We start from the raw sequence: 25,090 nt of genomic DNA, 5'->3' as shown, positions 1-25,090 counted from the left end.
GGGAGGCGGCGTCGCCGCCATGTGCGGGAGGTCGTGGGCGGTGTGAGGGGCGAGGGAGGAGGTGGCGGGGCGCGGGCGGCCGCCGGCGCCATGTTGAGGAGGTTGCGCTGCCTCTTCCCCCGCTGGGAGGGGAGCGGGGGGGGAGGGGGCACGCCGCGGGGGTGTCGGCGCCATCTTGGGGAGGTCGCCCCGATTCTCCCCCTCAACGAGGCGGTGTGAAGGGGCTTCGGGCGGCGGGCGGTAGAGCTCTGAGGCGACGGCGGGCCGGGCAGGGGGTCCCAGCCTTGGCTGCACTGGACCTGGCACCTCAGCCAAGCAGACTGCGGTCCCAGGCGTGTTTTTCTGTGGAAAAAGCCGGTTTAAAAGCACCATAGCCTGCTGCTGGGCCATGGCTTCCCTGCCTTGCGCTCAGCCATGTGCCACCCTGGCAGTTTTTGGGTAGGAGAAACCATATTGCTGAGCTAATCTGGGTTTAAAAAAAAACCCAAAACTAAGAAAAGAGACACAGATGAAAATAACACGTCAGGAGGCCGGCAGGCTGTGCGAGAGGCCATCTGTTTGTAGCTGTAAATCTTTGCCTGCTCCCAGCGAGGGCCGCTGGCTTGAAGCAGCTGTGGCTCCTGTGCTGGAGCTCCTCCGAAACACAGCTTGGTGTCATGCCAAGGGGATGGGTGTCCCTGCTGCACGTAAGAAAACAGTGATAAGACCATTGGTGGCCTGACCGCCTGTTCTCTGCCCTGAACACCAACGTACTCCACAAGGCCTCTCGTTTCCGCTGCCAACGAGTGGGTATCAAATGGAACTCGGCTTTAGCCCCACTAACTATCCTTCCTGGTATGTGGAAGCTAGTAATTTCTTGTATTATCATACTAGGGCTCAGAGACGTCTGTTGGGATTGTGGCCTTGTTCTGGGGGAAGGTGTTCACATTTGAAGGCTGTTGCTGTCCCAAGGCAGCCAGGGTTTTCAGTAGAAACCTGCAATATAAAGGATTTAAAACAGAGGGAAAAGGAGGTGAGGGGAAATATAAATCTGTGCTTTGTAGGAGGGAGTCTTAAGATGGGACTTGATGTCTCATCCACTGAATCTGTCAAATATGTTTTCCCCACACCTGAAGAGTTACATGGAAAATACAATGAGAACAGGTACCAGGAGAAGAGTTCACAGAAGCTGGTTAAGAGCAGCCTGGAAAGCAAAATATTTTCAGTAATGCTTCATTCAGGATCTTACATGTTTCTTATGTGCTCTGTGCTAAATATGTGGCAGATCAAAAATTCAGTAGACTTTTACGTTAATCATAATTTTATTTTTGTTGGCGTAAAAGGTACACAATTTGTTTCATTTCAGGACATCAGCCTGCCATCTGTGCCTAGTAGAAACCTCGTCCATGGGTATGTCATTGTACTAAAAATGATAAAATTTTGGTCATTATACTAATATCAACTACTGGGATTTTACAACTTCCCTTGGCGTGTAGTACCAGTCCCTGTAAAAGGGGATGTGTCCTACATGCCTGCCAACTCACAGCACTCTGCAAATTTACTGATACTCAGGCAAAACCAGAAAATGCAGAAATAACTTTCATCTGATAGGTGGAATAAAACACAGCCACCAATTTTTTCTATTTACAAATAGAATAAAGCAATAGTAGGTGACTTGTTAGGGTAGGAAGAGATGACCGCACTATACCCATCTGAAGATGCAAGCATATGGAAAGCACAGTATGGAAAACAAATGCTAACTGGTGTGCCTCCTTTGCAGAGCCATCCAAGGCAATTGGCATGTGTATCGGGTCAGCTCAGGATTGACTGTCCACTCTGTAGAGTCACATTCCAGTTGTCACTTGCGCAGTGCCCCTGCATTTTTTTGGGATCTTTGCTACAGCATGCACACTCACAGCACATTGTGGGGAAAATAACACCTCTGCTTTTCACGGGAATGTCACCTCAGACCCTGTAGACTCAAACGCGCTTTAAGTTTTGGATGCTCTTGATTTTTGTCATTGGCCCCCCATAGGTATGAAGTGTGGATCCAGGCCAAGTGGTGACTTATGCCAGTTGCTGAGATGAATGTATCTTCTGCTGCAGAGCTGTGAAGGTGTCCTGGCTGGGCTTGCCGCTCCTTGAAGAGAGGGGAGTGCCTTGCCAACGCAGGCAGACATGTGGAGGCAGCTGATGCGGACTGTAACAGCAGTGGAATTCCCTTGTGCTAATCAGCAGTTTTGGAGCTGGGCCACAAGCACTGAGACCTGAGGCTGTGCTAGTCGACAGGCCTGGTATAACCCATAGTGACCCAGAATCTCCACAGGAGGAAGATCACTTCCTGATATGTAACAGGAAAGTAGTTTTAGATGAGCTACCAAGAAAATTTCATAATGGTAGGATCTGATAATACTGGAAGAGCTTTGGGACACTCTGGAGTCTCCCCCGTTGGAGGTTTTAAGAACAGGTTAGACAAAATACCGCTCAGGAATGCTGTAGGTAGAGTTGCTCCTGCCTCAGGGAGAGGGGTGGATGACATGGTCATCTCAGAGTCCCATCCTGGTACATATTTTCAAGGCCACATGTTGCTAATCAGTTTGGAATGGGCAGATCAAACCATAGGCTCGTGAAAGTGCATATCTATGAGCCAATAGCTATTGAGTGTGCTGGGACAGTGGCTGGCACACATACTTACTTTTTTTCCACCCCTCTCAAAATGCTCTTAGTTACATGAAGAGAGGAGTGCACACAGGACCAAAGTCTCTTGGTAGGGAACAGCACCGACATTCATTTGGGATGTGCCAAAAAGGTCCTCCAGAGAGGCAGCATTTCCTAGTATGAACAAACTAACACTTTCTCTTTGAAAAACTGAGCATCAGCATGTCTCTCCCCAGGTTCTCACGAGGATGCAGACCATGCTGTGTCATTCACGCATAATCCTGCGTGAAAAGGGTTGGGAAAAGAATCCTGGTGAGTACAAATCTACATTTGGCCAGCAGAAGGGTAGGTAGCCTGACTTGCACACCCATGGGAATGCCAGGGACTGGTTAGGACATGCTTTATCCAGCATTCAGGGAAAGATGAGGAAGGAACAATGATGCATGGTGGGGAAAGGGAGCTCTGGTGGCATGGCAGGCCCAGAAAGGTTAACCTGTCCACATCCTGGGTCTGAGAAGAGAAAATGTGAAAGGGATAACGTGAGGACAATGTTACCAAGCTACCAGCTGGATGTGTCTGATCAGGTGCTGTCAGGCTGTAAGAGAGAGGTCAGAAGACTATGTACAAGCTGTTCTAGCAGATCCCCTTGTCTTTGGTTGGTGACTTCTGGGACATAACAAGAAAACAGATGAGTAACAAGGAAGGATTGCCTAGGAAAGGACGCACAGGAAAGCATAAGGGGAATGGGAGTGCCTGGGTCAATTAGCTGGTGCTGCTTTGTAACATGGGTGGGTTACTACCATCAGCATAAGTGGCTTTTGAGCTTTGGCCAAAAGCCTCAGACAGGTCTGGCCTGAAAGTGCCACCAGCCTTGGGTCACAGATTTTGTGTGTTTTCAGGTGCCACAGAAGGGTCCATGCACAAATAAGAGTCAGAGTCTTGGCTCCAGTGAAGACTTTTCTTCTGTGGGAGTGTGGCTGTATTACAACCAGAAGGTTTGCAGGTGTCAAAAAGTACTATTAACTTTTGGGGACCACAAACATCAGGTTTTCCTAAGGGGATGAAACACATGCCCTTGCTGGTGTATTTAGCACCTCTCATAGACCAGGTCAATCCAACATACTGCTCCTGTCAGCTAAGACAATGTGGGCAGGGGGTGGGGGGGGGTGTGTGTGTAAGATTTCTCCAAAAAGTGTTTCAGAGTCACAGGTGTAGCTGCAGGACTTCTGAACACACCAACTCTTGCATATTGTGTGAACAGATACTGTAACAAACAAGAATCTGTTACTTTCCTGGATTTATATGGGAAGGCTGATCTCTGGCATGCTGGAGGTGAAGGACCTGCAGGTAGTTGTGCAGCAGAAGATCCATTCCTGGCAGCGGCAGCAATGCTCTTCAGGGTCTGATTGCCACCGAATGTCCTAGCTGCCTCAGAGTTAAAACATCTACTACTGCCTGTTGGCACTTGCAAGGCCGCCTGTGCTTGCAAGTGATGGAAGAGGTGGAATCCCAGCCGCTTGGCATCTTGTATCAGCAGGGGAAGAAAAGTGGATGGGTCTGTTGTCTTTCATACAGAGTTCTTATTCTCATCTTAAGCCCATTGAAAAGTAACTGATTAACCCACTGTGCTGTAAACAAAACACCCTGATGATTTAGCAGAACTAACTGAGCAGTTTTTGAACATTCACAGTGGAGCCTGAAGGGGGGAAGAATACAGACACAGCTGCTTGGCCTTTTTCTTTTCTCCCTCTTTTTCAGATTAAAAAAATTGCATCCATTGCTATTCTTTAATGCAAGTCTTCGCAACAGCGATTGTTCAGTAATGTGCAATGAACCAGATTTGCACGGCTCATAAAGAGCCAGGCTGGGTTTCATTACTCTAAGGAGGATGTTGATAGTGCAATGAGTTTGTTGTAAGTAGCCTTGATTAGGCTCTCTGGTTGCCACAGCTTCTCTGGAGCCCGATTAGACCAATGCTGAGTCTGAGTTTTGCAAGGATTCCTGTGATGAGAAGCTCTGTTAGTTTTTGTAGTCACCAAAATCTACACAGGTGCAATTGTTCTGGAGAGCTGCTACTGCTAAAATAGTAGATTCCTGCAGCATATCCCAGAGCCTGTCAGGGCTCTGCAAATATGGATTTCTGGTCATTCATCTGAATATTACATCTCTTCAATTTAGATCCTTATACCTAGTTCACCTTTGTGTACACTCCTCAGGTATTTTCAGCTTATTTTCACTCCTTCTGTTCAAATACTGTTTGGTCACGTTCAGCATACACTGATCTTGCCATTTGTCTGCACAGTCTATGACAAGCACCTAAAGTTGTCCAGTGTTAGGGCAACATGGGACAGAGTAAAGAGGCTGAAGATAATATGTGATTAGCTTTGCCAGGTATGAGAGAGAAGAGGCATTTTCCCATATAATTCCAGTTCTCCAGGCTTATTATTTAACATATTTGGTCTCTTTCCCAGATTGCCAGTACCTCCGTGAAAAAGAGCTTTTTTCTCTATTTCAGGCTCAGTGTCATGAGATCCACCTTAAGACCAGAATTTCCAGCATGGCTTCTGGGTTATGCCATAACTCTTAACTGGAGAGCTTGGGTAATTCTTTGTCATCGCCACCCAGAGCCAGCTCACACTCATAATTTCACCAGCAAAAAAACCTCTTATAGAAAGGAATTGGGCAGTCAACACTTAATTTCAAGACTGATTTTCTTGGACAGTAATAAATTTTGTTAGGGCTCTGCTGCCTATTTTTAAGTACTGTTTGGCTACTCACCTGAACCAGCAGTGCTCCAAGGCAGCCTCAAAAGGTTTCCCTTGGGAGTAGGGAAAGAGGATCTGTGTTATGGGCTCTGGAGACCTCAGTTTTCTCGTCAGCAGGGAGAAAGAATTCATGGTTTGAAGATCTAGAACAGGGGTCCTCAAACTTTTTTAACAGGGGGCCGGCGTGCGGATGAAGTGGCAGGAAGTCATCTGCGGCTGCTTGCTGCTTGGTTTCCGCCCCCCCCAACCCCCGGCGGAGTGGGGGGGAGTTCTGTAAATACGGGGGGCCAGATTGAGTACCCTGGGGGGCCGTATCCAGTCTGCAGGCCGTAGTTTGAGGACCCCTGATCTAGAACATACCCCACATTGGGACTGAGACCCCTGTTTTGGCGTATGATTATACAACAAAATGGAGTCTGAATGTGCAGCAACACAAGCCATACATGACATGTTTTAGGTATAACAGCTTTACTTGTGGTTCCCCTTCTGCAGCAGCCAGTAACCAAAAGCGGTCTGGATTTTGGGCTTGCCCCACAGCAGCCAGCTTCTTCACTGATTCTGGTGATTAATCGTTTCTATTCTGTCAGTGCCCAGAGTATTTAGAAATAAAAGACAGCAGTGTTGGATGAGTGCCATTCTCTCATCTCTATGAAACAGCAGTAATAGTAACAACTACTGAGAGAGAATGGCGTGTAAGAGCCCACTTAGGCTATTATGTATAGCTTTTCAGTGCGCATTGCAACGTTCCTTGCAGCTAAGCACCAAACTACAGTAGATTTTACAGCAAAAACAGTTAATGGGGAGACAAAAATGAGAGTGTAAAAAAAGAAGAAAGGAGATGGGAACTTGTTGGCAGGAAGGCTTTCCTCTCCCATCCCCACGTTTTGCCTGAAGCTTATTTTCAGACACACTGGTGAAGATTTTTTTTTTATTGGTTCTTAGGACAGGGGTAGCCTGACTCTAATTTCCATGCTGAGGCTTGCTGTTTACCAGCCCTGCACTGCTGCTGGAACACCTGATAATCCCAGTCCTCGATTGTGGGACAGAGCTGGCAGGGGTGGCTGTGGCCAGCACTACTCCAGCAAACTTGGGAGCCCAACTTGGGAGCCAAACTTGGGTGACCCCTCCTTAGACCAGCTGCCGTCTTCCTAACGCAGTAGCATACAGCACTTCCAAGTAACATGCTGCTGCAATGACTTCTGTACAGGGCTGCAAATCTGCTTGTTGTGAGATACTTCTTCAGGTCCAAACTGCTTTTCTTAGGGAAAAAAATTCTCTAAGCAGTCACTGAAGACTGATTACACCAAATTGGATATTTATGATTTGCTTTTCTTCATTACTCAAGGCAATTGCGCCTAAACTGCGTAACAGGCAAGGTGATTTTCCCCTGGCTGGGCTAGCCATCTGAACACAATTACACTTGGCTATTATTAGCGAGAGTGAGCGGGGCTGAGTTTACAACTGTGCAGGAGTGATAAGCTCAAGACGACTGTGCTTCCTCTCCAAGGAACTGTCTAGCTCCGCTCCACTCCTCCGCATCTGAGACACCACCATGCTGAAGTCAGGAGGTATTTTTGTTCTCTGAACAGGGGTGCCCAAATGGCACAGGCCGAGTGGTTTTCTTTTAACAGCAGATTAGACAGACACAATATCCTGCACAGTTTTACTCTCGTCATCCAAGACACTAGTCACAGAGGTTTTAAAGTTTTCTGGTACCCCTTTTTATGGCCTTTAGTCCAAATACCTTAGGACCCCCAAGCCATGATGGCTATGCTAGTTTTTCTGGACTCATCACTTCGAAGAACTTACATTTCTGTGTCCACACTAAATTTGAATTTGCATTTTCATTAAAATCTTAAATATGACAGAGAGTGGGATAGATCTCCCTAGATATTCCTGTACCTAAACAAGACACCTGGGGCTGCTTTAAGCCTCTGCATACATTTAATCAGAGGAATCACATCCTGAACTGCTCTTACTATATGAATCTAGACAACTAGTCCAGGTATTGTTGCAGACATTAGATTTAGGGGAGATTAATCCCATGAGTCTCAGTTTTATGACTCTCATGTAGCAACATGTGAGAAGAAAAACTACGTTGGAAGTATTGTCACCTTCTGCTGACGAAACAGTAGCATTGTGAAGCATGGAGGAGAGCAACAAGAATAACAGGTTTAAAAAGTGTAATATAGGAATGAAAGGCTGAAAGTAGTGCACTTTCTTACTATAAAGAGCTGAAAGGAAGAAGTTTAAGAGAAAGGAGGCATAACAATACTCACTTCATGGAAGATCATTGTAAAGACAGTGATGAACTGTGGGTTATGACTGCTGGTGAGCTCAGGACTAGCACAGCTGTGCCACATGTAGGCATGGGAACAGTCCTGGAGTTACCCGAGAGCTGAACGATCCTGGGATATTTCAAGAGACAGTGAGAAGCTCGCCAGAGACACCCCCAGGAGGTTGCCAGTCTGAAATCTCACAAACTATTAAAACTACTTTCATCTCCTCTTCCAAGTAAGCTTGCAATGCCAGGTTGTGAAGAACTTTTTAAGACCTGTCAAAGCATTGCAACAGACCCTAACTGTGGTTCTAAGCAAGAAAAGCAAAGTATCCACTGCTAGTGTAAGAGCTTGCAATGTTTCCTCCTCTGCTCACTGCTTTCTGGTAATGGCAACAGAAATTATGCAAGCCACATGCATAAGACGATGGAAAAGGATGAGGAATCAATAAAAACGTACTTCTCTAAGAAAACAGACCTATTCCTTGGACAGTTCCAAAAGGGCAAGCTATAATTATCAGGTACTCCCAAAATATTATATCTATTTTCAGAAGGTTCCGGGCTTCCTGGATAAAGTATCTCAGAAGCCAAAACAACAGGTGACAGAAGGACTCTTTCTTTCAAGGACACCATTTCAGGCCGTATCATTTGAGATGAGCCAGACACCATGGCAAGCTCAACAGTTACTACTGGAATAAGACAAAGAGCCTCATGTTTAGAAAGCTCTCCTGTGCTCCAGCAGAAGATGCCTGTTTCAATAGGTCTGATTTAACTTCAGCTTTAAATAATAAATAAAGCATTACATACCTTGAAGAACTGAAGCAGAAGGGGAAATGACAAAATGGAGAACACTAGAGAGGGAACTACTGTCAACAGTATCAGAAGAAGCAGTGATTTCATAAGGGTTGGCATTTTCTTCCTTTCATTTCTTCAAGCATTGGATTGGTGCCAATAAGCAGATTGCAAGTCATGTCAGAAGATTTAAACCAACCATAACTCCTTATGAAGCTCTGTTACGAAGCAGCTGATGTTGCAAGACAATTCTTTTCCCATAGAAAGGTCAGATTAAGAAAACAAGGAACGTGACATCATTCCTCTACATCACTTATGATCGATCCAGCCTTCACTTCTGCTGTTTTAGGGGCTTGATAAATTCTGCTTACAACCCAAACTCTACAGACATGAAATAGATACCCTTAACAGGCCCCACCCCTTCTCTGACAAAAAAAAAATTCCATCTTACACATGCAGAGCATTCCCACTGGCTCCTCCACAGCCATCTCTAGTGAAGGATACATTAAATCAAGTATTGGAAACTCCCAGCATCATCAAAAGCAAATGTCACAAAACAGAAATTCTCTCTCTATATATATAAACATATTATGGCTTCAAGGTCAGTCAACCTACATAACATTTTGAATTGCTATGAAAATAAACCCATAGAAGCTGTCACAGACAACATTTTGTGTAAACAAGAGGGGACCCAGATCATTCCTGCTATGCAATGAGCATAAAAGTGGTTGTAACTGTGTATTCCACAAAGTGGAATACGTTCTACGGTAGTACATCCATCAGATCAGATGAGGATTGGGCAGCAGATTTATTCTACAAACATGTTTTTCAGATGAAGAGAGGTCAAAAAAGTCATAGGTAGTAAAATAACTTTTCCAGGAATGAAATAATTAGGGAATGAGCTGTTTGCTATAAATGTGGCAAAGAAACATCAGACATTTTGGTTCAGAAGTGGTCACGCCTCACATGCCTTTTTCCCATCTCCTTTTTATCTGTAAGAGGATCCCAGCATGACTAGCTCAGGCAGAGCTCGATATGCCATAGACATGCAAAGCAAGGTGAGATGACCCATGTTTAAAGACTCTTTCAAATGTGTTGACCATTTAGCCACAGAGAAAACTAAAAAAAGAAAAACCAGCTGCAATAATTATTGTAACTAATTGCTTAACCAATACAACTTCAATTCGAATGTCAGTTTTGTAGCTTCTGATTTACCATCTCAGTATGCGTGGAGAACTCTTCTCCCAGGCTGGTTATCTTTGTACTTCACAGAAGGGGCACTTCCTATTAAATGATGTGGAAAAAGTACCCCCAAGAGATGTATGACCTACTTGAATCACCCTGAGAGAGAAAAGATTTTCTGAAGTTAAATGTCATTTTCTGCTTGCGCTAGATGGCATTAAGTACTTTTGCTTTCTTCATATAATCCATGTACTGCAGTCTACCTGCTAACATTTAAAAAGGGCTTCCTTCTAGACTGTAGGAGCACTTGGCCTATTGCTTGCAATTTCAGCTATTAAAAATATTCTAGCATTCAGCAATAATTGCAGGTGAACTTTTAAAGCATTTGGTTCAAGAATGTCCACCAAAGAGCAAACTGCTCCCTTCATGGCATATAATCACAGCCATTCCAAGGAAGCTGTTGTAACCATGTGTTGTATTAAATGTTTTCCTCATTTTTCTTAAACATTTCTCTTTTAGTGCCAATTATGGCTAGAAGACAATTGGGAGAAATGCTGATACTAAGCCAGCCTTTTGCATAAAAAAATTTCACACTCAGTTTACTTTAGCTTAGTCATAAATATATCAGACCTTAACAGTAAAGAATAAAAAACCCCTTTGTTTCTCCTGAAGTGATATAGCAATAACCTAGAAGGAACACTTCAGACTGAAAGGGCCCTATTTTATTTTAAAAGAACGAAATATTTCTTATTTTTAACAAAATTAAGTGCAGACTAAATCAAAAAAGCCAAGGAAAAAGGTATTTTCTCCCAGGGATTCTCTTAGGACTAACCTATGATCTGAGACCGTCAGGGTGGGAGGGCCCTAAGCTTTCCCTAAGGGGACAGCAAAAGATCTGCAAAAAGCAGGACTCCAGAATTCAATGAATACCTCCAGAAAGCTACTGGTATATTTCTATACTACTGGATAATTCTATAGTATATAACACGCTGGAATGTAACAAAACCATTCCAGTATCTGAAATGAAAGACATCAATACTTGCAAGTGCCATGGTACCTAGACCGCATGTCTCAGAGAGCAACCGTTTCTGTAAGTTCCAATATTTTGTTCCTTGTGGTCTTTTGTATAACAATTACTAGCAAAAGAGAGGGGGTGGGGGGGAAGACATGCCTTTTTAAAATAAACAGAAAGCTTGAGAGAGAGAGGCATGTAAGAAAGACAGTAAAATTGGGCTTTCTTTGTTCCTGGAGGACATCTGAAATGGCAGTGGGGAACCAAGACAGTGAAAAATGAGCAAATGAGACAGGAGTTAGCTTACTGAAAACTCTATTTGATTATTTACTTCTGCTGACACTAGTGAGTGCCAACATCGAATACACCTTTTGGATGAAAGTTTTTCTTCAAAAATATACCATATTAACCTCTTCATTATGGAGATACCATTTATAAGCAAAAAAAGTCCTCAGGTCTCCTCCCCTGAAGCTGGGAAATAACAGCCAGTGCATTTCTTAAAATAAGAAATGACACAAAAGGATTCATGCCACTTCTCAAGCTTTTCTTATGTATCCTAAAGATCCACAGTGCTTTTCTTAATGTGAAAATAACATGCCAGGAGATGCAAGGTAATACAGAAATGCTGACTGAAGAGTAAAGCAGCTGATCACATACAGCTTGAAATACTCGTAATACCAAATGTGGTGAATAATAACTTTTTAAAAAACTCTTGATATCTATATATGTATCCACCACTTACATCACATAATAGTCCTGTGACTCTCCCCTCCCTGCCCCTGTGCCCCACCCACAAACATGCAATCAACATCCAGTGTACTTTTAACAGCTTTGGTACACAACTTCCTACAGGAAACATCCTGTACCCAAAGCAGCACACTGTGCTTGACTACTCAGTAACAGCAAAATGAGGGAAGTACTACACAAATGTGACTCGCTGCAAGACATAATGGACATAACGCCATGAAGTTCCCTTGCAGTGTGACCGTAAAACAAAGGGCCTCTCCAGCTTGCAGTTTCCCCTCAAAAGATTCTGTGTGGATTTGAGCAGAACAGGCTTTATTCATCATAAACTCAGCTTCTAAGTTCTGTGTCCCAGCAAGCAGATAAGCCTGCCACAGAATCACACTCTTACAGGTTGTGATAAACCATAAATATCTCCAAGTGTCACGCCGCAGCAGGAGAGACTCCCTGTCAACTCATGTCCACTTGAGCCAGAGTCTTCCTTAGAAGCTAGAAGCAGAGCCTGCAGCACTCTTAAGCAACACATTCAAATAGAAAATCGAGCCATTTGAAGTCCAAACTTTTCTTTAGAGATGTCTGTTGGTCTTTATTACCACCAGGGATCCTGAATTACATGCAAAATTGAGATGGATCAAGGCATGAGAGAGGTAAAAGGGAAAAAGAAAGTGTGTTTCATTTTTCAGTTTGGGCTGATTGGAAGGGTTTTCTCATCTATTGTCAAAGAAATGAATGGCAACTTTTCAGATACACTAGAAAGCAGAGTCTTTGTCCTTTGCACATTGCTGGTCACCTTTTGGTAAGTGCTCAACTGCATCATGCAGAATTCAGGTTGGTATTTTAAGAGAAAACATAAATGGTATTTCAGTATTTTTTCCAGTAATTTTGGCATACTAAAACTTTGCAAGTCTTTGTACTCTGGTCTATCACAGATGTAAAAATGGCTTTCCTTACTTGTAACCATTGTATCAGATCAGACCACTTGCCTGTCTTGTGTGGCACACTGTCTCCCACACTGGCCAAGTAACAGTTGCTTCAGAGGAAACTGTGCACAAGGCTGTGATAGGTAGCTGGAGAATAAGTTGCCCAGAAGGAAGTTACTTCCCCAGACACCTGGTCTGCATGCAATTGCTTAAATTGGGTTCTTCAGCTTGGCAAGAGATTGTACTGCTCTTCAGCTGCTCCTGCAAACTGACCTTGGGACCCAAACTGACAGCGATAGGGGCTCCCTCCCGCGATGTTAGGCAGTTCCTACCTCAGTGCTCAGAAACACACGTTCCTTAAAGTTATGTGTAGTAAATGCATCATACAAAAAGGTTGTTTTTTTTTAATTTATGTTTTCAAATGTTTAGCTCAAGATCTTAAATACAGAGGTCACAAGAGATCTCTTGCTTTAGAATGTTGATACTTGGAGGAAATACTTAACACTATACTTGGAAAAACTATTTGCTGTGACCAGAGACTTCCTGGTGGGTGATGGGGAAGCAAGAACATGAGTAAATGCTGAGGAAGACACATTGATGCATAACAGAACAAACTAGTACCGCAAACCACATCTCTGATTCATCAGAACATGCCAACTGCCAACTAATTAGCAAGAAAACACAATATCCACCATGATTTTCTTGACATGTAGATGAAACCAATTCAGTGGAATAGCGCAGTACATACATATGTACAGCTACATAACAACAGTAGCTGGCCTACAAGCAATGCTATGATTTTACCTGTCAAGGCATCTTCATAGAGGAACATTTTAGATGGAAAAGCTGCATAAGGCTTTATCAGTTTGGGCTGATCACATAATTGCCTGTTTTGTTACCCATAACATAAAGCTACCTGGAAGTCAAAAAGGTGCTGCACCTCCTGGAGTTTTAAGTCAGAAACAGCCTTGAGAGCCAGCTCGCTGCTCTGCCAGATCAGCATCACAGATGTTCAGCCCCAAGACAGCAACTGAAATTCTGATGTGATACTTCCTGTGCACATCACAGTACTGCTCGGTTTAAAGAGCAGTCTTGCAGGCTCACAGTCCCTTGGGTATCCTAGAGAACTGGGAAATCTCCCCTCATAGTAGTTCTAACCCACTACAGATTCTCTTTTCCCAACTCTTTCTCCAAGATTGCAGCCCTTTTGCATTCCTCCCCACCTCTCCACAGCCTCCATCAGTTCAGGACGTATCCTTACCCCTCCCAGTCACTGCACTGCATCCTTCCAGTCAGTGTAAGGATCTGAGAGAGATGTACAGTTTCACTCAACATGCTGCTTCACAATTTACCAAGATCGGCATTAAACACATGTGGAGGGAATGGAGTGAAAGAACTATGAACCGTAACACAAAGTTTGTGGTCTCTAGCCAGGATGTTGGGACTAAGGCAGATTCCTGTAAGGGAGACCTGGATGGGCGGAGGGGGGTTCATCATAACCTCTAACTGTGTGTAACAGCATCACTGATAACATCTAAGCCAAATCTCCAGATTTTAACTACAGCCAAAGGAGGGCCGGTGATTTGCTGGAGCTTCAAGCACTGCTTATCTGACCAAAGGTAGCCATTTAGTTTAGAACAAGGTGAATCACGCAGATACACAGATGGCATCACATGGCTCTTTGTTGACCCAGAGAGGGAGCGTTGGATGACTCTCAGGACAGATAAGCTGACGTTATAGAAATCATACTTAACACTGTCAACCTTACCATGGTATCAAATTTCTGAGTTCAAGTTTCCACCAGTGCCAATTAAACCAGCTGGAGGTACACCAGCATATCCGGGAGCATGTCCCATCCGTAAAAGAACGGCAGGGGTATGGGTAAAGCAAACTCCACTACAAACCCTCCAGACACAATGTTTTATTCCACACAGGGCTGGAGGGTGAAGGGCCACAGCTGAAATTACAATGGCACAGTGTCACTTACCATTTGTCACTCTGTGCTTGAGCTATAATAAGAGTCTCTTTGTATGGACACAACAGTGATTATGGCAAAATATTTGAGCTAACCACTGGAGAGGTCAGTACAAGTCTAATCTGCAAAAAAGTCTCTTCTTCACTGGGGAGCTTGATTTCACTAAGTCCTTTGCTTTCCAGCCATCCGGTTACTTTCCTTTCTTCCCCTTCTTTTTGGGAGAGCCAGGCCAGGGAAAGCCCCGGAATGCCAGGCAGGCAGGGGCATTGTGACAGATGTAGTAAGCGTTGAGCATGGCAGCTGGGCTGAGGATATCCACTTCCTTCGCCATCTTCTTTCCTTTCTTCTTGGAGCTTTTGCCTTTGCCACGCTTGGGTTTGCTGCTTTTAACTGCCTGCAGAGAGAAAATGGCCAGAAAACCACTCAGTTCTGTGTCTTTATTGTCTCACTTCTGGGCAGAGGATCCCAAGACATCCTGGAACAGCTGTTTCATTGCATCTTAGTCTTGACTTGCAGTATTAGCTCAGAGCCCATGACTCTCTACTCCTGTACCCTGTGGTGATTTTTATGTGGACTCACAAGCATTAGTACACTTTCACCAAATCCGTATTTGCTCTGTAGGCTGTAAGAATCTTTAAAGTCACTAGACAGAGCTAATTAGTGTTCCCCTGTGCTTCTCTCTGGAGAAGAAAAAAAAAGTTTGTGCGCAATGGAAATTATACATCCTTTTCAACTGCATTTTTAAAATAATGCATTACAATACAATCTTGAAGTAAGCCAAGTCTATGTTCATCCACTACTGCATGTCTACTTGTGACTGGGTCATAAACTAGAAAATCAGGTCTTCCTTCTTAAAGCTGCAGCCTTTTCAAGGCTCTGTGATACCATTGCCCTTCTACCATTAGCAGTAACACAAATGTAAGGAGCAACTCTGCCATTCTGTATGTAGGAAGGTGTTGCCAAGACTCCCCAAAGCCCTAGATCAGCCCAAAAAAATACTCCTGTTAACCCTAGTTGATTAGCACTTGTGCCTGAACACCCAGCCTCTGGCCTCTGAGAGGGATTTGCCAGAGTCTGATTCACTCCCTGGATTGTTTTCTCACCCATTCTGGCCACTCCTTGCAACAAGCCTGGAGCATGTCTACTTGGAAGACACTGCCTCCAGGCATCGAGCAACAGAAATGGTGTCAGGGACCCAGAAGGATCTCTCATTGCTGCTTTGTAGGCAGGAAAACGGTGAGGGTAAACAGAGCCAGAAGGTGGGCAGCTTCCCAGGAATGTCGATGCAGGGACAGCTAGTCCCAGAGAAAAGGCTGAATGGGAGTATTTACACATAAAGAGTGACTAAAAGTATCTGATCTCTGGTCTGATGCCAAGAGCACTTTCAGTACATACCAAGTCACTTTATGCATCTGCCCATCTATTTCTGTTGTTTGCCTGGTTTTGCATACTGTAATTACATGGATCCAAGCACTTCATTAGTAAGAGTCAGCACAGATACAGCCAGAAAGGTCACATGTAACTATCAGTTGGGCATAAACTAGGGGAAAGCAGTATACGTAGCATATTTTTCATGGTATCAGTTCTAAAGAGCCCCTTTACAGCTCAGTACTGTTCAGTACAAAAAGAGCCAAACATTTGTTCTCTGGGGTATGAGAACAGTCAGGGATACAACCTTCAGAATCAGCCAAGACTGTAATGTGAAGAAATATGTTTGGGTAAAGAAAAAGGGAAAAAAAAAAAAGTGTCAGTATTTTTATATAAAACATACAGAACCACTATCCACAGAAGGAAAAAATCAGACAGAAAATAAAGCGTGCAAGCTGCAGCTGACAGCAGATTGTTTCCTAAACCTCCAGTCATGCAGATTGCAAACTACTTGAACTCAGACATATATTAGAGAAGGTGACAAGCCTTTTCTGCAGACCTTAATTGGATAGAATTTTTAGAATACTTTGTGCTGGAATGTGCACACTTCAGAGAAGGTGCTTATGTCAGTTTTTTCAGCCAGTTACCTGAATCACACTCCCTGTTTTACACACTCCCAGCAGGGTCTCTGACAGATTTTGTGAGGACGATTGGGTTCCTGGTCAGAATTTGGCCTGTTCCTTAATAAAATGTAAAAAAAAAACAAACCACAACCCAAAAAACCCAAGAGAGAGAGAAGTCCAGAGGTCCTTATAGGTAAAGGCAAACTGTTGGCTAAGTCTGCAGTGAGAAAGAGGGACTGCCTTTCATCTAGAGCAGCCTGTTTCCACTGTCCCCCTGCAGCAGATACCTCTGACCTCCAGGCTTTAAATGTTCTCAATAATTGCCAGCAACTGTCTTGTCTTCTGTTTCCCATCTCTCATGAAATGGGGCATCACTAAGCTGTAGTCTGCAGTCAGCTCACACATTCGAGCACAACCAAGAGCAGCGGCTCCCAAAGCACAGAAAGCTAACAAGCTACGTAACACTTTGTGTGTTTATGTACTCATACAGCAGTGCTGAAGCCAACGTCTCACACACCAGCTGAGGAGCCCAGGATTTCTTATGCATTTATCAGGCAACCAGAGGACATGATGCAAATTTTTTTCAGTGTGTATAGGCAGGACTCTTACAAATCAGTCTTCCTACCCTGATCTCTTCTGAGTTTTTAAACTACAGCCCAGCATGACATCCAAACACTCTTCAAAAGTACTGGGAGATCCATATTTGTGCAGCATTTTCATTCACCTACAAGCAGTAAGATTTGAGGCTTTATAGGATGTGTGCAAAGTTTTACAGCCCATACCCATGAAAAGCAAGAAAAGCTAAAAGTCAGAATCAGGTGCATACTTGTACAAAAAGTAAATTTGGTCAGGTCAGTTTATACCCTGCAGCTTAACTTTATTTCCTTAAAAAGTGGTATCAATACTCCAGAAGAGTCAAACCTGTATTGCCATGTCGAAGTCTTTTTACAGAGCAGTGGGACTCCACATCAGGCCCTGAAGATGGACCCTGCAACACACAGCAATGCAGTGGGTAACGCACTGTGCAAAGCACTAGTATCATTCCTCTCTAAATTTTAAAGGGGGGGAAAAAAAGTTAAAATGAGTTCCTTGCAAAAACAGGTGGACACGTATCATAGCTAAAAGCATTTCTTTGTAGACAATCACCTGTGAAGTCACCTAGTAACTGCCTGAGTCGAGGACTCCGAGCTTTTCAGCAAAGCCCTTGAGATTCACCCCAGCAGCGCACGCCTAGGCAGGGGGAAGAGGAGAGCCTGAACCCCAGCCCGGTGCCGGCCACCTGCAGAAGGCACTTGCCCGGCCCCACGCCCACGGCAGCGCTGCCAGGCTGCTCCAGCCCCCCTCACCCACCGGCCCCGTCCCGCGGCCCACCGGCAGGACCTTACCTCCCCGCCTCCACAGCACCCTGCCCCCTCCTCCCCTTTGGCACAGGCAGAAGGAGCGAAGTCGGGGGGAGAGCCTCCTCCGCGCGGAAAGACAAGTTCTCCACAGCCTTTGCCCCGCCGCCACCGGGGGGTGAGAGGCAGCCGGCTGGCTCACAGAGACACAGCGCTCCAGAAATAAAAACACAACGCTGAAGCGCAGCCCCTGCTCTGCCTGCAGCGGGAGCGGGACCACCGGGCGCAGCCTCCCCCCATCTACCTCCCGCGCCCCGTTGCCATGGCACCCACGCCGCCTCCCCGGCCCACGCACGCGCAGTGGAAGGCGGGAAGCGGGGTGGGGCGGAGCCGCGCGCCGCTAGCGGCTGTAGCGGTAGCAGCGGGCGCGTCAGGAAAAGGGCGGGAAAAGCTTTTCCGGCGCTGAGGGGAGCTGCCGCCGCCGCCCCGCCCTCCGCGCTCAGAGGGAGCCGGGCGAGAAACAAAGCACAAAGACGCTGCTCCACCCACAGCCTAAAGTACTAGCAAAAGGTCAGTGGGGTGAGGGGAAGGGAGAAAAAAAAACAGAACACCAAACCACAACAACTTGTAGCTGAGAGGAGGAGAGAAGAAAGTTGTGCTTTTCAAAGTTATAGGGAAGACTAACGTTCAGTAGACTGTCTAATGAGTATTCACGTTATTTGTGGGCAAAAAGCATCGGGTTGGGAAAAAGCTTCGGCTTCCCGCCCTTGTTGAGGGAGGAGCAGACCGCGCCCTCACCCTCTTAGCTATTGCAGTGTGAAAATCGGGGGGCGCTCTTTGTTTAACCAAGTGACCCAGCGTCCTTTACCACAGAAACAATAGAAAAAGCTCTTCTTTTGCCTCCTTGGAGAGCCACAGTGTCGCACAGCAGGCACCAAAAATTATGCATGAGTTTTGTGAGTTCGAAATCCCCATATAGGTATTAAAAATTACGCTGAGACCCAAGGGAAGCAATGGAGGTGGATGGGTCGGAGGGAGGAGCAGACAGCTGAAGGGTTCATTTCAGTGTTCTGCACCTTTTTTAGGCAGCATTTTTTTCACAGCCAAGATACTAGTGCTCATAAATACACTTTTTAAAAAAATTTGGAGGAAGGATGGGAGACCAGTGTCTCTTCTGTGTCCCTCAGCAGCAGGCTTTCACTTGTAAAGTGCTAAAAATCGAAAAGTACAAGTGAAAAACAACAGTAGGAGCTGAATTGCCTCATAGGAAAAAAATACTTCACAATTTCACTGTTGCCAAACCCCAACATATTAATGAGTCTGCCTAGATCGTGCATTTATTTTTCTCTCAAACACTAACCACTCTAAATCTGTTCTCTGGTATGTAAACCCATAGGATGCACTTTATCATGTTTTAAAGCTCTTATTTGAAATCTTGACAGGTAGGAGCTTAGAGGGTTTTTTATTTTAGTGTGATTTCTTAAAGAAATGGGGTTTTTACTGGCATACAGGCTGCCCATCAACCCGTCTGCAATAACTTTGGAGTTGGTTGGCTGATTCCAACCGATACTGATGCAGAAGTAAGAGTTCAAATACATGAATTCTCTATGCGTTTCATGAAAATCATCAGCTGCACAGTGTGGGAGGGAGACACTATTAATGTCTCTGTTGAGGAAATGTTAACGCAGCTCAGCCTGTCCCAAGGCTGTTTGGCAGGAGCATGTGCTGACATTGCAGTGGGGGGGACGGGGCAGTATTTAAAGGCAGTGTGACATGAACCAACCTGTAGGAAGACAGCTTTTTTTTTTTTTTTTTTTTTTTTTTATAACTATTAATTTAACAAAACAAGGTTTCTCTTCATTTTGGGAACGAGAGGCTATAAAAGAAGTTTCATATATCAGAAATGCTCATCATTTTAATACAATGGTAAGTAATAAAGGCCAACATAACATTTCATTTTTTAAAATCCACTTCTGGGAATAGAGATGCCTTTACTTTTTTAGTTTGCCTATTGGACATAACAGCTGTCCAGCCTTTGTTTTCTCCCCTGGTATGAAGTTTGTACATATTATAGTCTGCTATGTACAGACATTTAAATAAATCAGCATTGGAAGGGACTGTGGGTAGAGGGCTATAAATCTCATTTACAAAGACATCCAACCATCTTTCCCACTCTTCGCCTCTTCCTGGCGGCTACAGATATTGTTGGGTTTATTACAAACACAAATTTCCATCTCACAGAATTAATAATGATTAACAAGCATTCAGCTGTTGCTTTGGACACTGTGAAGTGATGCGGTAGTTAGAAGGTATGCAGACTCTAAAGAAGTTTTTCTAATACTAGTAGTTGAGTGGACATACTTGCCTGTGAATGTACAAGTACTGAAGGAGGACAGAACTACTCTGTAGTGGTGGAAATGTTGGCAGGGGTGGTATTTCAGCATGAAAATAGAAGTGGATATAGAGAACGAGCCAGACCAGTGACTGAGTGGAGTAAAAAGCAGTTTAATGAAGAATGATCAGAAGAACTCCCAGAAATGAGAACAAAATAAGAGAACAACAAAGAAAACAAGAACCTAATAAGACATGAATATAAATAAAAGTACTGGTGAAAGAAAGGAAGAAGGCGGTCAGGAGGAAACTATTGAAGGAAAATAATTATCACTGCTTGAAGACTAGATGTCAAAAAAAAGCTAAATGACAGGAATGAGTGCAACAGCAAAATGCAGTGGGTGACTAGAGGAGGAGCTCAGGAATAGAGGAAGCAAAGAGCAAAGGCACTCCTTAGCAAAATAGAGGTCTAATTATTATCTCTTTTATCAAGAGGGAAAGTTGAGCCAGGAGTGCAGGTTGGATGCAGAAATGAGACCAGGAAACTTTGGAAATAATATCAGCTGGGTCATCACCCAGCGTCGTGGCTGAGTGTGGGTGTCGGCAGGGAGCAAGATGCTGCTGAGGAGGATGTTTTGAAAAGCAATTTAGAAATATAGAATGGAAACCATTAGACCTATTTATCTTGAGCTGAAAGGGATTGAGTTAATGGAAAACATAATTTTATCTTTCCAAAGTAATGTGTTTGAGTGCCTGACCTGTGAATGCTTGAATGCTGTTCCTGTGAATAGGATGCAGGCCTCTTTCTGAATCCAGTGGAAAAAACTTCTCTGTTGTAATCGGGACATGTTACATGTTTTCACGAACAAGTGGTAAGACATTCAGTGTAGAAAATACACATCTCCGATTCTTTTCCTTGTCGTGGATATTTTGTTTCCTCTGGAAAATACCAGCCTTTTCTCTATTGCGACTGTTCTCTGTTGCCACGAGAGGGATCCAGGAGAATGTGCTCTTCAGAAGGAATTGCTTTCTGATCAGTGAGGAATATCGAATTTCACTGAGGCTAATGAGCATGTTATCTCTCTTCTACTCAGACTAAATGATGGAGCAGTTGAACTTCTTTGTATTTAGTGGTGAAAGAAAATGAAGGATACTGTTACCCTGTCTCATAGGCCATTTTCAGGGCAATGGAGAGGAAGAATTGTGGAGGTTCCTTGCCATTTGAAAAGGTACAGCACCTTAGTCTCTGGTTGGTCCAGGCAAAGATGTAGTTTGCGTCTTGTTTTCAGTGTCTAAGCTCCTATTCTTCCTTTTCTCTCCTGTCTCTAAGAGGCCACAGGCAGCTGAATCAGTTAGCTATTTGAGATTAAAGTAGCCCGGGCAAAAGAACAGTTACTGCTGAGGAAAATCTCAGAGGAAGCCTCATGCCTGATTAGAAGGAGCCAAAGACAGTGAAAGAAGCAAAAGATGGAGAGGGAATAGGGAAAGGCTTGGTAGCATAGCTCAGAAAGAAGGTCTGCAGATTTTCTGAGCAAAACACTTTTGAATGCATCTTGGGATGGATAATGAAAGAAATAATGAAAGAAAATTTTTTTACTGTGTTCAGGGAAGAATGATATTGTGTAATTTTTATTAACAAACCACATGGTGTAAAAGAAGCAATCATAATTATACTCATTATCTCCTTTTAGCAAACACAAGTGTCAAGAGACAACATTATACTCACTATTGAGGCTAAAAAGAAGTAACAGTAGTGACAAATATGTCTGAAATATTAGAATAAGGAGACAAAAGTTAGCCTGTGCAGTCAACTGTTGTATTTTGTAAAGATGCTTGGACTTGGCTACAAAACAAGTTACACATGTGAGGCTTTTGATAAATAATTAAGGTAAGTTTCTGCAAACTACCAGTAGTTTGCCTCATAAAGTCATGGCTGTAGCTACAACTGGATAAATAAAGAGTGCTTTAGCTATGACAGCTGTCATGCCAGGACATCTCAGTATCATTATTTTTATGGAAATATTCTCATAAGAGAAAGGATATTTAGGTTATGGTCATTTTCACAGAGAGAAAAAAAATGTATATGCAGAGGCAGGGGACCACATCCAGACAGACAATCAAATGACTACTGAGAAGTGTGTGGTGGTAGAAACATAATATCTTAAGTTCACTACTTCAACAAATTGATAATATATATTTTTTTTTAACAAGTTGTTTTAACAAACTGTGGAAATAATGAAAAGCCAGTGTCATACAGATTCACATCCTTTCCCTGCAGTGCTTTCCCTCTTGTCTTTTCCCAGCACTAACCATGAGCCTTCCCTATGTCCTGCAGAACAGAATTCCTCTTTCCCTGACCCCGTCATCTGCCAGGCACACACAGATCCATCAGCCATTACACAAGTGTGGAACACGGGCTGCTTTCTGCCAGCCCAAATGGATAATGGCTGAACTCCCCCTGTCTTTGCCTTGGTTGGTGAGGTAATAGAGTTGCTGCCAACTTTCCCAACTCTGAAAGGAACTTCATATCTTTGAGGCCTTTTATCCTCCAAATTTTCATGAAATTAGCTAACCAGTTGGAAAGTTGCCTATAGAGGACTGAGAAACTAATAGTGTGATTGCATGTGCCTTACATCCCTAGGAAAGAAGGCTAAAAATAGAAGAATCTGTACTGAAGTACTGAAGAAAATGACTTACCGATGGTGAAACTTGCAGCCACCACCTGCAGGCTGAAAAAAGTAAAGCTCTGCATATACCAGTTAGAGTAGGAACTGAGAACACACGAGCATTCCTGGAATCAACAGTCATGTTTGGGGTAAGATAACAGATGTTCCTTCAGCTGTACAGAAACCACCAGAAACTTTGTTCTGAAACTTTTTTGCTATATGTCAAAATTATTATTCCATAGCTGCTGTTTCCTAGCTCTTTTGAGATTCTTTTAAGAAGAAAATCCTCACCATGAAGCAAAGTTTTAAACTGCTACCTGCTTGCAGTTTGAGGAATGCAATAGGAGGATGAAGTCTTTTCTAGTACTGTTAGAGAAGCAACACATAGGACTGTACGAAGTACTGGTAACGGAGTTTGCTAGAGGGGCCTCAGTTAATATGCTGCTCAAACACCTTGAGGGAAAGTCTTTGGAGTATTACATTGTTTGAATTTCCCACATCTGTCTGTAAGTGGAATAAACTTATTAAAATAGAGGTTCCCTCTGTTCCTGCTAAACTGGCATTTCAGCCCCACAGCTGCTCTGCTGAGTGCTGTGTAGTCCCTAGCGGGGTCAGCAGTTTTTATCAGCATGAACTGAAACCCACATTTTCCAGCTTTTCAGAAGAAACCCTCACTAAACATGGTACATCTCCATAGAAGTACAGTCTTTGTGACAACTATGTGATAAGAAACAAATATTAATTAAAAGGTGTACCTTTCCCTAGCGACTTCTTTATGCAGAGGTTCAGGTTTTGTGTAGAGGTATATCTCTAGGAAGCATAACTTTTGGTGGTGGTAGTGGAAACAGTTTGAATGAGTGAAAACATTCAAAGATAACAGTTTGTACCATCCTCTACCATACAGGCAATTCAGGTAAGCATTTGTATTCCTATTTTCTACCTCAGTAAAAATAGAAGGCACTGAAAAGTCATAGAAACCTTATCTCAAGCACTATTTAAATATAAAATGTAGAAAGACTACATTGTGTATGTACTGGTTATTTTTTTCCAACATAAACATTGTGGGAAAGAGCCTCTTGGGGAGTGGGGGAAGTTTTGAACCAAATACCAGAGCTTTTCTAATTTTCTGATTCTTTAATCAATCAATTTAGATTGATTAAATTTACGTAATCAATTTAGGCTTCTTGTTCCTAAAGGTTATCCTGTAAGGAAATAAATCATATGAAGGTATGAAGTGTGCTCTCCTGTACTTTATGATTAAGTGCTTATAATATAGACAGTCTCTAAGCCTCAGCTTTTGCTAGGAAGTTCACATCAAAGGTGAGTTAAGTCTTTATTATAAATACATGGTAAAATATAGAAACTGGAACTGCTTTAAGCTGGGAGATCCTCTGGTTTCAGTAGAAAGACCTTTCTTTTTATCAACTCATTTTACAAGTGATGTCCCAAATTTATGCTAGTTATTTTCCCCTTGAAGAAACACTTACCTTCATGACCTTAGTTTATTAAGACTAAAAGGATTTGGATATATTGATAGCACTTCCTGTACATTCACACATAGTTGTTGGGGAATTAGATTGTTTTCTAAATTGCTGTAAAACAGAGAATACCAGAGGAATCATAAAGCAAGGGGAGTAATTGGGTTAACCAGAAAAAAACCACCACTCCAGACTCTTCAGTGTGTGACTCTTTCAGGGCACCATGTGAGGGAAGAAAAAAAGGAACCGATACACCAAGGGGTGTCCCTTGTGTCAGGATACATAAAACCACACAGAGGTACAGCTAAATTCCCAGGACCCTGGCCTGATGGGGAAATTGCACATTTGATAGGAAAATATGAGCCAAAATACCACAGAAAAAGTCCTGAACTTTCCAGCTAGTCCTGGGCTCTGAACCCTAGTACAGGCTGAAAATAGTAGTAGTTATATGCATTCCTACTACTGAAATATTTCACAGACCCTTCAGATGTCTGCCATCTTTAGCTGGGGCTTGTTAATTTATTTGTGCTTATTTAATCTTTAGTTTATTTACTACCCGTAGGCGCTAGGGAACATAGGGAAATACTAGGTGCTGTATTTTAGAAAGGGAGCTAAAGTACAAATGCTGAAATGACTTATCTGGAGCTACAGCACTCTCCCAGTTCTGGGATCTCTAAAGAGAGCACCATGCTTCAATTACAGATCGCATGTCTGTTTTCCAAGCCTCACTGCTTGGACAGGCTTTATTTATTTTTAAATAACTTCTTACTTTTTAACAAGCATGGACACTGTGAAGACATCTACAGCCCATAATTTTGTTTTTTAGAGTTCTACAGATACATCAGAATAGAACATCCAAAGTACGTCAGACAGAAGGCCCTTCCTCAGTGGATAGAGTGGATATGGGCACAGGTGAGAGCTGAATTTATGGGTTTGTTTGTGGGGGATGTTTTTGTCCTTTAAAAACAAAAAAAGGCATCAA

General features: G+C 43.5%; 1 protein-coding gene and 1 long non-coding RNA gene across 6 annotated transcripts; one reads left to right on the top strand and one right to left on the bottom strand.

Moving 5' to 3' along the window:
• Positions 1 to 25: 25 nt before the first annotated feature.
• On the top strand, positions 26 to 9,780 carry LOC114011560 (uncharacterized). 2 transcript variants are annotated; one of them, XR_008747807.1, is made up of 3 exons: positions 26 to 1,389; positions 2,874 to 2,949; positions 3,537 to 9,780. It is a non-coding gene; the product is annotated as an uncharacterized LOC114011560 (long non-coding RNA). The 2 variants fall into 2 exon arrangements; XR_003553500.2 differs by having other exon boundaries at positions 26 to 2,949.
• A 1,409-nt stretch (positions 9,781 to 11,189) lies between these two features.
• Positions 11,190 to 22,911, bottom strand: SMKR1 (small lysine rich protein 1). Of its 4 annotated transcripts, none has more exons than XM_027783719.2 (3): positions 22,662 to 22,721; positions 17,218 to 17,284; positions 12,652 to 14,699 (listed from the first exon to the last, which is right to left on the bottom strand). In XM_027783719.2, the coding sequence occupies exons 2-3, from the start codon at positions 17,227 to 17,229 to the stop codon at positions 14,496 to 14,498; spliced, it is 216 nt and encodes a 71-aa protein (XP_027639520.1). In that variant the 5' UTR covers positions 17,230 to 17,284; positions 22,662 to 22,721; the 3' UTR covers positions 12,652 to 14,495. The 4 variants fall into 4 exon arrangements, with proteins under 4 accessions (XP_027639519.1, XP_027639520.1, XP_027639522.1 ...); XM_027783721.2 differs by lacking the exon at positions 22,662 to 22,721 and adding an exon at positions 20,723 to 21,298; XM_027783720.2 differs by lacking the exon at positions 22,662 to 22,721 and adding an exon at positions 17,682 to 18,006.
• Positions 22,912 to 25,090: the final 2,179 nt, after the last annotated feature.

This window comes from Falco peregrinus, chromosome 6 (genome assembly GCF_023634155.1).
Source record: "Falco peregrinus isolate bFalPer1 chromosome 6, bFalPer1.pri, whole genome shotgun sequence".
Taxonomy (NCBI): Eukaryota; Metazoa; Chordata; class Aves; order Falconiformes; family Falconidae; genus Falco; species Falco peregrinus.
Note: the sequence above shows the minus strand (reverse complement) of the source record. Positions and strands in the feature narration are given on the sequence as shown.